The following is a 12,500-nucleotide window of genomic DNA, read 5'->3' as shown; positions in this document are numbered from 1 at the left end:
CCGAGAGCAGCATTACCATATTTAACATAACCAAGGAATCCGAGTAAAATGTAGATGAGCGTAACACCGGCCATGCCTTGATTGAGCACACCACAAATGCCGATAAAGTTCTGCGGGGTTTTCATTTGATTCTCTAGCGGCATCACCACTCCGATGGCTTCCATTGCAAAAATGACAATAGCGAAGAAGGCAGGCCATTGTACGACTGGCAGAAACAGTGGACGTTCGCTGATGGCTGGCATATCGGTGACGAGATAGTAGAAGGTGATGCCCAAGCCCACACCCATGAAAATGTTGGCCACCATCGAAACCGGAGCGAGGTACTTCAGGTTGGGCACCCACGACAGTAGGATAAGTGGGACGAGTAGTAGCGCTATCATTACGCGCAGATTCAGGGGGCTGCCGTAGTAGTGTTCGATCACCTGTTGGAAGTTGGTGGCAATGATGACGGTATATACGGCGCATGTTCCAAAGTACGTCACAAATAGACCGTAGCGGATACAGTACGAGGTAGGCATGCCCCATCGGCGACCCCAGGCGGGCCCATTCTCGAATGCTACTTCTGCAATTTCGGAGAAGCTCATCGCTGTTCGATGCGTTCGTCGGTATAAGGTATGACCACACTTGACCAGCACATACGCGCAGTGCGTGCAGATGAAGGCAGTAAGTACGGTCGCGATGATTCCACCAGCCAATCCTGCGTAACTGAACGCGACTGGCATCGCCAGGATACCAGTGCCAAGCGAGGCTTTCAGCAAATGGGTCAACGTTTCGCCATCGCTGGTGGATAAAGAAAATCACAACAATACACTTTGTTAACAGAGAGCAACAAACAGAATACCGCATTTACTTACGTAGTGGGATGATCCAGCTTTCGTTCTTTGAACGGATCAAATGGAGCAATTCCATTAGCTTCGACATCAGTTTTTGCGGTGGTGAATTTGTACCTGTTCGCGAAATAATCAAACGGTCATTCTCTTTTAAAAGCTAAACGGCTAAACACGTTTTTCGAATGTTTGTGCAAGGTCGATATTTGGTGATCGCTTTGGCACAGACCAGATACTCTCTTTCGCGCCACGATACTTTCATTTTGTCTTTTTTGATTATAATTGCAGAGTAATTTAAGTTTTTACTGCTTAAAATATCACCTTATATCCATATCCATTTTTTCTTCAAAGTTATTGTTATTGTTATTCGTTGACGACATGTTTCTATCATACAGAAAGCTCCAAACTTCTCAAATGCACAGTTACCAGGTTTTTTTTTATATAAATGTTTAAGCGCGAAGGCACGTTCGTTCTTTCACACTTTTCCGTAAACACCAGCAATAAGATAGTAAAAAACAAGCGCAAGCAACAACACCGTGAGCGCAGAGTATTTTAGTTTTTGCTGATGTTTGTCAAAGTGTAACTCGCAGAAACTGAAACACTTTCGAGCCTACTTTCGGAGCAGCCCTGTTCAAATGTGAACCTGCTCGGTGAAACGCTGATAACGTACTAAACTTGTACAACAGCCAAAACCCATGTTTCCGTCAACCGATCTTTTCCGTGGCCCTGCAAAGTAAAGAGGAGGGGCGGGCTTAAGAGATACAGTGGGGCACAGGAAAACCAGGTACAATGCCAAGCCGTCAAGCCGTTGTTCCCTTCCTTGGCTATCACACGTCATACGTATATCTCGGACGAGCAAAATTCGAAGATCGTGCAATTTTGCTGTTTCCTCCCCTGGTTCCACCTCTGCCCCCACGGAATTGGTGTTTTTGGAGGAAGAAGGGCAACATACCGATTGGTCAAACCCTATGCATTTCGTTCGTTTAACTTATGCAGGCAGTGCACTACAAGAGACGACAGAAAACCGGCTAAAATAAGGTATGTTTTGGAGCTCTCTCTCCGGAGGGGTTCACCTTGCTCCCCATTCATCCTTCCTTTGTCCAGCATTTTCACAAAAAGTGCACAGCGAACATGCCTTGCAACTGTTATTAATTTTCCCCTTGCCGCTCAAAATCATTCCCTTTTGGGGCAGAGAAATCGGCGCGATTTTCGAACGAAAACGGCTGTGCACATTGCTGCGCGCATCACGGAAAAAGGATGCTATGCAAAGGCAGATCAATCAGAACAAACAAACGGGGGTTTTCAGATAAAAAGAGATCGCTACATCATAGATATTAGGTATACTATCGTTTCTAATGTACAATGTAATGTAATGTGTGTATTTTTTCAACTCAATGCTGAATCTATCGCGTTAATGTGTAGCAAAAAGAAATGACATGGTACATGGGATCTGCATAATAAACCTATATGCACATAACACGACTTATGCATTTATGATCAATGAGCATCGAAGAATAGCCCTGTGTTTCTCGCTATGTCATGCAACAGAGGCTATATAATCGAGTGTCGCAAACACCACAAAATTGAAGGTAGTGGCATGGGGAAAAATGAGATAATGTCGAATAATAACTGATAATTGATTGCTTTTGTGTTTCATTCACATCTGCTTAAAAAAGAAACAAAAATAAAACACGTGCATTTCCCAAAACCTAAATCAGTATAAGTAAAAACTATGATATTCTACTATATATTGTAGAGATTAATTTTTTTCGCTAAAAAAATGGTTCTTGTTATACAATTTCTGCTTCGTTATAGTGTAGTATCTATAGCAGAATATGTTTGAAAAGAAGTAAAACCAGTTTAGTAGAATTGCAACATGTTTTCAATACTACAGCGCACTTTTTAGTTGTTTAAGCCTTTCTTGAATAACAAAGTCCTACCGGTACTCTTCTTCAAGCCGCTTTCCGTCTACAATAAGGTAAATGTGATTCAGTTATCGGTATCTTCCCTACGCCGTCCTTTTGGTACGTAACAGAAAAAAATATTATATCGATTCTCCATTATCCTCTCGTTCGTCTTTTTTATTTATTGCCGAAACTGCATTTTAAAATTAAACAAAAAAAAACGGGAGAAAATGTCAAGAAAAGAAATCAGATTTATGAATCTTTACGTGATGAATTTCACTCGAATCGAGATGCAAAGGATTATTTTAGAATTCATAAAGTAAAAAGTATTATTTATTACTGTAATAAGCATTACTAAAATAGTTTAGGAGGCCTAAAAAAACTACGGAAACCCCTATTAAGCCACGAATATTGTATGATCGAAAGTTTCTTTTTGAACATAAGACTTCGAAAATACACTATGTTCAGCAACCTTTAGAGGATTATGACGAATCAATCTCTTCTTCGGTTTACTCGGTGGTCCCATAGGTATCCCGTGGCGCATTTGTTTCGTGATTTCGATTCGTTACACTTGCAACAGACTTTATAAATTATCAAAAATCTGTGAGTGCGACAGGACGCAATGCCCCAGGCAATCCTGTAACGTCTGTCTTCTTCTTCATGATTTTGCCATTTATCCAACATCCTCTCGGTAATCTTTTTCGAAAAAGCATATTTTCGCAACCATGCTACGTTTATGTGCAGTCTTGCGCATTTTTCGTATAACCGTGATCTCCAACAAAGCCAAATTAAAACGAAAGGATAAAGAATACTATAAAATATTGCCATTGCGTGATTGTGAAATATAGCCTCTACATTGTAGTCTCATCATGTATGCCCTCACAGCTTAAGCTACTTGAAAATGAGATTCAATTCATAATAAAAAGAAATATAAAAGTCATGAAGAATTACTGTCCACAACGCTTTCAAAAAACTTTCTTAAGACATGTTCAAAATGATTCCATACTGTGAGTGATAATCAAACAACGAAACGGTTATCTAAGTTTAATCACAGAATTTACTTACACAACGGTTCCATTTTTCGCATCGCGTGGTAGAAATGTTTCCATCTCTTGTTGAGGAGGAGGTCCGGTGTATTCCTTTTGGTTAAAAAAAGCGGTTATGGTTTATTATTTAAAAAATAAATCATACACCGTGTATTAACACTTACGTTCACCATTTTGCCTTCACTTGGTGTGAATCCCAGCGTTAAGAAAATGTGAAATTGAATTCAATATCTGAAAGAAATGCAAGAAGCATTAATAAGAGCATCAAAAGTGTTTCATCTTTCTGATTTCGTCGAGTCTTTTCGTCGTTTTATTCATCTCCCCATTAGTTACACCTTTTTAAATATCAACCCTAAAGAATAAAAAGAAATTCAACAAATCCTTTATTGATGAAGTGTGCATAAAAGCTAATTTGTAGGACGAGGGGAAAGAGACCGAAAAGACCGATAGCGAACACGTAATTGATAGCCGATTACTTCAATGTCCTCGTCGTTCGATCTACCAATTGGAGAAAATTATGCCATCCGGCTGATATTAATCATCTATGCTGGATGTATTGATGATTGTCCAATTAATGGTGTGCTTGCCTTTCTATTGCAAGACGTTGAAACATAGAAAGAGCAGCAGTGCATTGGCTTAGGCAAGCGTATCGTGAAAAATCCCAATTGTCTTGGTCCCTCATCGACCACGGAGAATTGGGCCTTGACACTCTACTTCTCTCCATACTATCTGAATTCTGGCGCGATGATTTTTGATTTATTGAACTAAACCATTGTATCAACGGGTAACGTTGGCGTGATGAATATTTATACCAACCAAAGGGAAGACAAACGACAAACAATCCAAATCGACACGTAACGGTCTATCCATTATGCTATCAGATCCAACCATGCGCTATCGGCTAATGCTGTGTGGCATAGTATCGCTATCAATGCTCCTGGTATAATCCATAGTGATGCTACTCATTAATTTTCTTTTCGCAAATGTTTGCTCAGAATTCCGGGTGACATAGTTGATGCGATTGTTTGAATATACATCAGACCGCACTAAACCGTTACAAATCCCACTGAAAAATTACCAACGCCTTTTGAAAATGGAAGACATCCCACTAGTGCACACTTTTGCTCACAATGACCGGTTGACTTTTTCGTTAGATTATATTGGGGGCCAATGCCTCCATTGTCAATCATTACTTCCCCCCACCCCTTCCCGCCCACCATTGGCGTCAACCTTGGACATGTTTCCATGTTCATAACAGCCTAGACATTGACGTCATGAACGAGATAAGAAAAGAGAACCAAAACAGGACAAAACGCAGAAAAGAAACGGTTCTATTTATAATGTGATCACCGTTAACATACCTTCAAACAGTGCTCATTGGAGCAGTGTATTTTGTTTCTAGTGCTTATTTTTTCCCGAAAACTAAAATAAAATACCTGCACATAAAATTAGATATTTTGGGTTAAGCTTAAACATTGAGTTACTCGTTTCAAACACGTGCGAGTAGGTTGCTGACCACAGAATGTAGAATAAACCAGCGGTAATAGGATGGCGGCATTTCAATTGATAATGGCTAGCCTCCTGTGAAGGCAAAATATTACAGAGTAGCGATAGCTACTCTACCGGCTGCTTGAAAAATAAAACACTCGTTACAAAAATATTATTATACTTTGCCGCTCTATTTGCGGTATGGGGCTTATCGCGTGCCATATTTTTAATTCCCACAAATGTAATGTAAAAGCTGAATTATCTTCACGGCTTTGGTCACAAAACAGAGTGACTCGGGAGATTGATTGCATTTTTCAGTCACCGAACTCCTGCCGCCAATCTTATCTGAATAGGTGGTGGTCAATTTCATTTCACGTGATTGAACGTAAACAGAACTAATGAGAGATTTTCCCGTTAGAGAAAGTAGAAGAAAACACATCTGAAATATGCATGCAATGCTACATTTGCATATTCGCTAATCCAACAAAACATCAACATATAGCTTGTTGACATGGTGTGCCTCTATATTTACAGTAGCAGCAGGTAAAGGACGACCCAGACTCCAACCAGGATGTAGATCATTATCAGTATTCTGTAGCATTCGCTGAATCGAAGACGTGATAAGCGAACACACGTGTTTGCCACTTGCTACAAGGAGTTTACATTTTATCAGTTCCAGAAGAAAGTTTTCAAGTGTGACGGAGATCTGAGTTTGTGTAATAATTTGTATGCGGCTCGTGTGCAAAAATGACTGCCTGGAAAGCAAATGTCGACGTTTTAATGATAAACAAGTACCATGCATTCATACGAGTATTGTACATTCAAGGCAAATACTAATAGTGTCAATTTTAAACCTCTTTGCTCATTTTTGTCACCGTTACAGAATGAGTGACTTTTATATCGACCAGTGCTCCCAATATACCCACCAGGCACCAGTAGAACATTCCCGCGGAAAATGCCTACGATAGGAAATTTTATGTAAACTGACACCTGGCCGGTTGATCGTTAAGAAAACCTACGGATGCAAAGCAACAGAAAATTAGCTGAGCTTTGGCCAAACAACGGTAAGAGTGCTCGCTTGAGCAACACTTTATAATGTTGCAGCAGAATGTTGAAGTTTAAGGTACGAATTAGACAGCCACGTGTTTGCGCAAATGAATTCCTTTTTAACGAACTTGAAAGAAACCGCGATCCGCCCTTTTGTAGTGCTGAATTAGCATTTACTTAGCAAACTTGCACCCTTGTCCTGCAGAGCTTCTCTGCTTCACTTGCACTTAACACCTCTTGCCTGATATCGATCACTCTTTTCGGAGAAGTTTTGTTCTTTAAATGTGAAGCGTTTGTGAACCTTATCAGTGTCGCAGAATGATACACGCTTGTTTCAGGCCTGTGATTGAGCGTATTTTTCGTGGTCAAGAGATAACGATTTCTCGAATGACACCGGATATAAACCTTTTTCTAGTGTTGATATTATTTGAACATTGAAACACAGCTTTTCAAAAACGTACGATACCACAATCGTTCAGTACATGTCATCAACTTCTTCTAATACTGCGAAGTATTGAAAATGTAATTTAATGCCACATTAGAAACATTAGCGACACCAGGAGGAGTAGAGTGCTTAGCAGTGCCAATTTAGCTAGTAAACCATGCAGCAGTCTCGAAGCTGGAACGTATCATAGATGAAATATAACACCATTAAACAGTGCTTCCTTGTGGAATCCAGCAAAAACTGCCTCATTTGCCTCATTTTGCGCTAGTGCAAAAATGGAAACAATGAATAGGAAATATGCCACTCGATGCCGCACAAATAATGATTTGAAAAAGAGTTTCACATTTTTTCTGTCACTTCAAACTTTAATGTATGTAGATCTACTGTAAACCCCCGTAAGGCAATACCTTATACAATTGTTAGTACGTTGAATACGATTGAAACACTGGTAGAATGACGACTAAATCCAACCCTCTACCACCTACTGCTGTCAAATCGGGACTGAGCGAACCACGGTGCCGTTAACGCAATCGGGCCGGCTAGTGCTCGATCCTTGCGGTTTTACTACGTCTAGCGGCCGGGTTTCGAGAGAGCGTTGGTAATGGCAGTACCCCACAACCGCTAGCCACCCAGAAACCTTCGTCTAATCTTTTTTTTTTTTGTTGAGGGTCGCACACCACAAACTCGCTCACTCACGCAATCTCGCATTCTCCCGCTGTTCTCTTTTCGTGGAGCAGCATTCTGGGGCACTTACGGGGTTTGTTTGAGTAACGGTTCCTCCACACCACGCGGTCAAATTTTAGTTCCCGCTCCCAAAATGATGCAATACGTTGGAAAGAAACTACCATTCGTGGCAAAATTACATAGAGCAAATAGAACTGACCGTGGCGTTTTCGAGAAGGGAACCTTATCACAGATTGATAAATAAGGAGATAACCATTTCCTTAGCAGCTCAAAGAGTGAATCATGCAATACAGGCCGTAGTATATCGTCAACATCGTGCATTATCTGCAACGTCACTGCTTTATACTAATGTGCATCCAGCGTAATGATAAAAAATAATCATTAGACACTCACTCACAAAGAACTAAACGCTAGAACTACGCTTCGACAGTGCCCTTTTCGAGCGGCGATTTGTGTTCAACTTTTTCATTTTCCGAGAGCACCACAACGCTGGTGAGAAAGAAAGAGAAATAGTGATAGTTTGACTTGCAAAACCAAATATCGAAGCGTTAGAGTAGATGCGCATGTGATCATTAGAATATGCATTGAACACGATGGCTGCGTGTGGCAAAGTGTGATGTGAATCGCGAAAAATGAGCAAATAACGGCATGTGCAAACAAGATGACCGTAGAACCCAGGGGCAAGGGAGTGTCCCTCCTATGTGACTGCAGCTGAATACAGAAAGTGTCGCTAGAAAGAGCGTGAGCACGTTGTTGTCGCTGTAAAAACGAGCATTTAAATCCTACTACTCGTCGAACCACGTGGATCGTGTTGCCATGGTGACAAACAGATCATTTATTAGCCCTTGGCAGGACTTGAAGCTATCGCCTAAACGATAACTTGCCATCTATGCACGCGCAATCAATAGCATCACATGCGAAATGCACTTGATCAAAGCATCGCTGAGTGGTCGCGCCCGACAACAAGATGAAGGCTACAGAGACCGCTAATCGCTAACCGCTTGTAATCGAAATATTCGACAAACAAAAGATTCTTATAAAATAAATGCCTTCTGAACGAATGTACGCAAAAGCATCATTTGTTGCAAAAGAACAAGCGCTCGAACGTGCCTTTCAGAACAACATATTCACTCTCAAACCCACTTCTCCCGTGTTTTCTCCCCCAAAGCATAAAATTCTCTCTAGCTCTTTACTGATGTTGGTGCGGTTTTAAGTAGGGGTAAGCATGCGAAGGGCTTGCCTGCGCCAATCATGATACCTAATTGCATCAGGCTAATTTTTGGGCTTCATTCAAACTCTTCCACACTTGGATTCCTTCGTCTACCGCACAACCGGCGTCGACGTGGCCGTTATTCAACCGTTCTTGGGTCTTGTTTCTGTACATAAAATTATAGCGAAAATAAAAACGATTGCTAACATTGCTAAAATGTGATACCAGAGGAAAACTTTCATGGTAGTCTGAAATGGTTTAAACTGATCGTTCGAGGCGATCTGCACCTCTTTCCTTATTACACCGCCCAGCGCAGATTACCTAGCAACCGCAATCGGGAAAAGCTTCTTCCGTTTTACCCATCTTCACCCTGAACATCTCACGTGCGCTACGATTGTTAGGAATGTATGCACGACGACGCTTCGCATCGTGCACGCTCTTTCCACTTTGCCACTATTCTAAATACAGATCGTTGAGGAGGATCATGGTGGTGATGATTCGACGAAGTGGAACAAATAATTTAACTTGGATGCAGATCGCGCTAGAGTACAAACGAACGGTACTAAAATAATTTAGTTTCCTTGCCTCACACAAGAAGCAAACTATTCGGTAGATAAGCGGTCGTAGGCACTGCTAACAAGGGCTAACAAATTGCAGTTTACGCACCGTGCAAGCAAATAGTGCTGTACTTCTTTTAGCAAAGAATTTCTGTACTTTTTCTGAGTTTCTGTGCCCTATCTGTAGTTAAACGAAGGGTAATCCACATGCTGCAACCGAATGTTAAGTTGTGTGCTCGGATGGACTAAAATTTAGAAACCATGATCCGTCATTAGCTCACTGGTTATGTTCTGGCCTTGCATCGTTCCGCCGTTTGGATATCGATCGGTATTATTCCTGCCGGCCCTGTTCCATGTTGGTCCCGGCTCTCGGCGAAGAAGCCTTATATCGGTGAGGGGCATTTAGAATCATACCGTTATTTTCGGATCGTAGAAGCGGATGAAGGAAGCGATTTCCCGTTGCACCAACAATATTCGATGCATTTTAACCATCGCAGAATTTTAACATCTGCTATCATTGCGTAAGACTCAAGGCAAACGAGGTCGTTAGGGAAAGCAAACAGAGCGCGAGCATAAAAATAGATAAAATAAATCCCATTTTCTCCAGCCGCACGGTTTCCGCACAGCGGTAGCGGGTGAGACATCTTCCTGAATGATTGGGGAAAAAATCAAGCCATAGAACTCAGGTGAAACTATCAAGGCGCACAGCCAGGCATTGTCGTGACGTGGGTGTAATCATTCTTCATTTCATGTTTTTCAGTTTTCACTCGCCGCTTCTCACTTTCCCCGATCCTGATGCACAAAAAGCACGTGGCTATCATTGTTCGTGCGTAAAAAGGGTGAAACAATCAAGATGTGTCACAAGCCGGCTGAGGACACGTTAACCCGGTTTCGGTGTTCCTACCTCTTCCGGTGTTCAGCCTCGTTGCCCAACAGTCGGTAGCGCTAGCAAAGGACGCGATGCACAACTTCTGCCACGACACCACCGTTTTTCACGTACACAAATTGGCGTCCACAGCTCATAAAAGTTAACTCGGACACGGACTTCGTAGCACCAGAAAATTGTTCACGCGGCGCCAGCTTAGTTTTCCCAAAGATTTCTTCTCTAGAGCACTGATATGACAGCTGCAATTGTCAGCAAAACCGCTTGTTTTCCTCAGCATTCAGCGGAGGTTCTGTGGAAAAAGGGGTAAAACGATGGAGGAGTTTGACTGAAATACGACGCTAAACCATCGTAAAATCCTTTCCCTTGAGTTACTAGACGATGGCCGTTCCTGAACCGGTCAATTCCAGGGTATATATTGGTGGTTTGGGCGAACAAGCTGTGGTGCAGGATCTGGAAGGGCTGCTCAAGGATTACCAACCGTATCGCGACCTGACCTTGCTGCGCGGTTTCGGCTTCGTGCAGTTCCACGACGAACAATCGGCTCAAAACGCAATCAAAGGCTTGAACGGAAAAGTGTTTAGCGGACGAAAGCTGACTGTGAAGGTGGCGAACGATAATAGAGCCAAGAAGGGGTTGTTGCCTAGGGGTCATCCTCTGCAGGGCGCTGCCCTCCCGGGACCGTTGCGGGATCGCTCGCCAATAAACATGCCAGCTTCCGGGCGCAGCGAGGACAATGCACTGCATTTGTTGGATGTGGCTCCTTATGCTACTCAATCATTCGGACCACCCGACCTCAGTGGAGCGTATGCCGAGGCAGGCATACCGGCTAGACCCTTGCACCGAGCACCGGGATTACCTCCAGAAAGCAATGACTGCGAAATAATCGTGGTCAACAAAGAGCTCACGTAAGGCAAAGGCATTCAATGCAAACTAAAGTCCGTGGTAAATTTACAGCATCACTTTTTCCATTTTTCAGCGCTTACGCGGAGAGCATTGAAGCACGGCTGAAGCGGGCGGGAATGACCGTAGATCTCCTGTTTCCCAACAACGACGTTCCCATCGGAAAAGTGCTAACAAATATAGCATCACGCGGGAGTTTTTATGCGATTCTGATAACTCCGGAGAATCAGGAACGCAACAGTATCACCGTGAACGTGCTTTACGGCATTCCCGCAGAACACCGCAACATGCCGAAAGATGATGCTGTGATGTTCATTATCAATCACTTTACAGCGAAAAACAGACAAGAACGGGCACCCATGGCATTTCCCCCCATGAATAGTTTCCACGAAATAACACCTGCTGCTCCTGTACCTCCTGTTCCCGTCACCATGACGGACCAACCTTTGTCCCACGAAAAGCATCCAGAAGCAATACAAAATATGATCAATCTGTTGGCTGCAAATCGTTCGCTGACTGTCCTTCAGTATGAACGTCTGATCAAGTATTTGAGCGAACGCAAGGAAGCGCAAATTCGCATCGAGCTGGGCGAAGATCCGGAGGACACTACTAATTCACTCATCAGCTCCAGCGCTCCTGCAGCTCCAGCTGCCAAAACTAAAGGAGCTACCGAAAAGGAGCTCGAGAAAAAGATTCTTGATATTTTGAACAAGCCATCCATTGTCGGCGTAGCAAAAGCCGCTAATCCCGTCGAGTTTCTTGAAAGGAAAGGAGCAAGCGCGACACCGCTTCCAACATGCCATCTGCTATACGATCCGAAAGTACAACGCGCTTTAGATTCGCTGCTGCAAGGACAACTGTTCATGAAATTTACTGGCTAAATAAATCAGTTTCGAGTATGAAAAATGCACGATTATTAATAAACTTCCTTTCCGTTCCGTTATTTTAAGAGTTTTTGCCAAAATATTAAAGCTGGTTTCATATCGAGAGCGTTTTACGAGCGTTTTTTGACGCAAGCGGTTAAACCCCGTTTGAATCAAACCAAAATATATGGCAGTGTTCTCTGTCAATAGGGTCAGCACTTATTAGTTTCAGCAGCATTTTGGTTTATTGGGTTCAGTTGGCTAACTGGTGTGAAGTGGGCGCAAGCTGCGAACACTTTTGCTCTTCGTGAAAAATTATCAAGTTTTTCTCTAAAACCACATAAATAAAGTTGTTGAAAGAGTTTCCAGTGTTTGTCGTTCGATGTAGCGGCTGCTTTTCCTCAGATGAACCTGGTGTGATGGATTTAGGATAGTGTTGGCCCGTGACAAAATACGCCCCGCAAGCTGAGCAGGTAAAAACACTAGCATTTTCAGCGAAAATGAGGAAATCACGAGCAAGAAAACAGTTTTCCCGATAGTGAGCCAGTTTCTTCGCCAACTTGGCTATGCTGCAGTGCGGGGCCGTGTACTGTTTTCCACCTAAAGTGCTGCAACGACGCACCATAACTTAGCCGCCCTTTTA

The 12,500-nt window shown here is 42.7% G+C and overlaps 3 protein-coding genes across 7 annotated transcripts in view; 2 read left to right on the top strand and 1 right to left on the bottom strand.

Moving 5' to 3' along the window:
* The window catches only part of LOC126578508 (proton-coupled amino acid transporter-like protein pathetic), an 11,852-nt gene extending 1,558 nt beyond the window's left edge, over positions 1-10,294 (bottom strand). Inside the window, exons 1-5 of one of the 2 annotated variants that reach the window (XM_050241136.1) lie at positions 10,113-10,294; positions 3,942-4,008; positions 3,797-3,870; positions 855-947; positions 1-780 (exon numbers count right to left, since the gene is read on the bottom strand). The exon at positions 1-780 is cut by the window's left edge and continues 33 nt beyond it. In XM_050241136.1, coding sequence (XP_050097093.1) covers positions 1-780; positions 855-947; positions 3,797-3,870; positions 3,942-3,950 — 956 coding nt within the window. In that variant the 5' untranslated portion in view covers positions 3,951-4,008; positions 10,113-10,294. Of the gene's footprint in view, positions 781-854; positions 948-3,796; positions 3,871-3,941; positions 4,009-7,164; positions 7,312-10,112 lie in introns of those variants that run through there. The other variant, XM_050241135.1, reaches the window with a different exon arrangement.
* A 66-nt stretch (positions 10,295-10,360) lies between these two features.
* Positions 10,361-11,904, top strand: LOC126578509 (nuclear receptor coactivator 5). Its single transcript, XM_050241137.1, has 2 exons — positions 10,361-10,999; positions 11,071-11,904. The coding sequence occupies exons 1-2, from the start codon at positions 10,473-10,475 to the stop codon at positions 11,873-11,875; spliced, it is 1,332 nt and encodes a 443-aa protein (XP_050097094.1). The 5' UTR covers positions 10,361-10,472; the 3' UTR covers positions 11,876-11,904.
* Positions 11,905-12,106: 202 nt separating this feature from the next.
* The window catches only part of LOC126578904 (cell division cycle protein 27 homolog), a 7,149-nt gene continuing 6,755 nt past the window's right edge, over positions 12,107-12,500 (top strand). For all 4 annotated transcript variants that reach the window (XM_050241922.1, XM_050241921.1, XM_050241920.1 and 1 more), the window contains exon 1: positions 12,107-12,330. The gene's annotated coding sequence lies outside the window, so the exon portion shown is untranslated. The remainder of the gene's footprint in view (positions 12,331-12,500) is intronic.

The sequence above is a fragment of the Anopheles aquasalis genome, chromosome 3 (genome assembly GCF_943734665.1).
Source record: "Anopheles aquasalis chromosome 3, idAnoAquaMG_Q_19, whole genome shotgun sequence".
In the NCBI taxonomy this organism is placed as follows: Eukaryota; Metazoa; Arthropoda; class Insecta; order Diptera; family Culicidae; genus Anopheles; species Anopheles aquasalis.
Note: the sequence above shows the minus strand (reverse complement) of the source record. Positions and strands in the feature narration are given on the sequence as shown.

Excerpts from the sequence above, each read along its gene's own strand:
- LOC126578509 (XM_050241137.1), top strand. The coding sequence starts at position 10,473 with ATGGCCGTTCCTGAACCGGTCAATTCCAGGGTATATATTGGTGGTTTG. Across the intron at positions 11,000-11,070 it reads GTGGTCAACAAAGAGCTCAC|CGCTTACGCGGAGAGCATTG; the intron begins GTAAGGCAAAGG and ends TCCATTTTTCAG.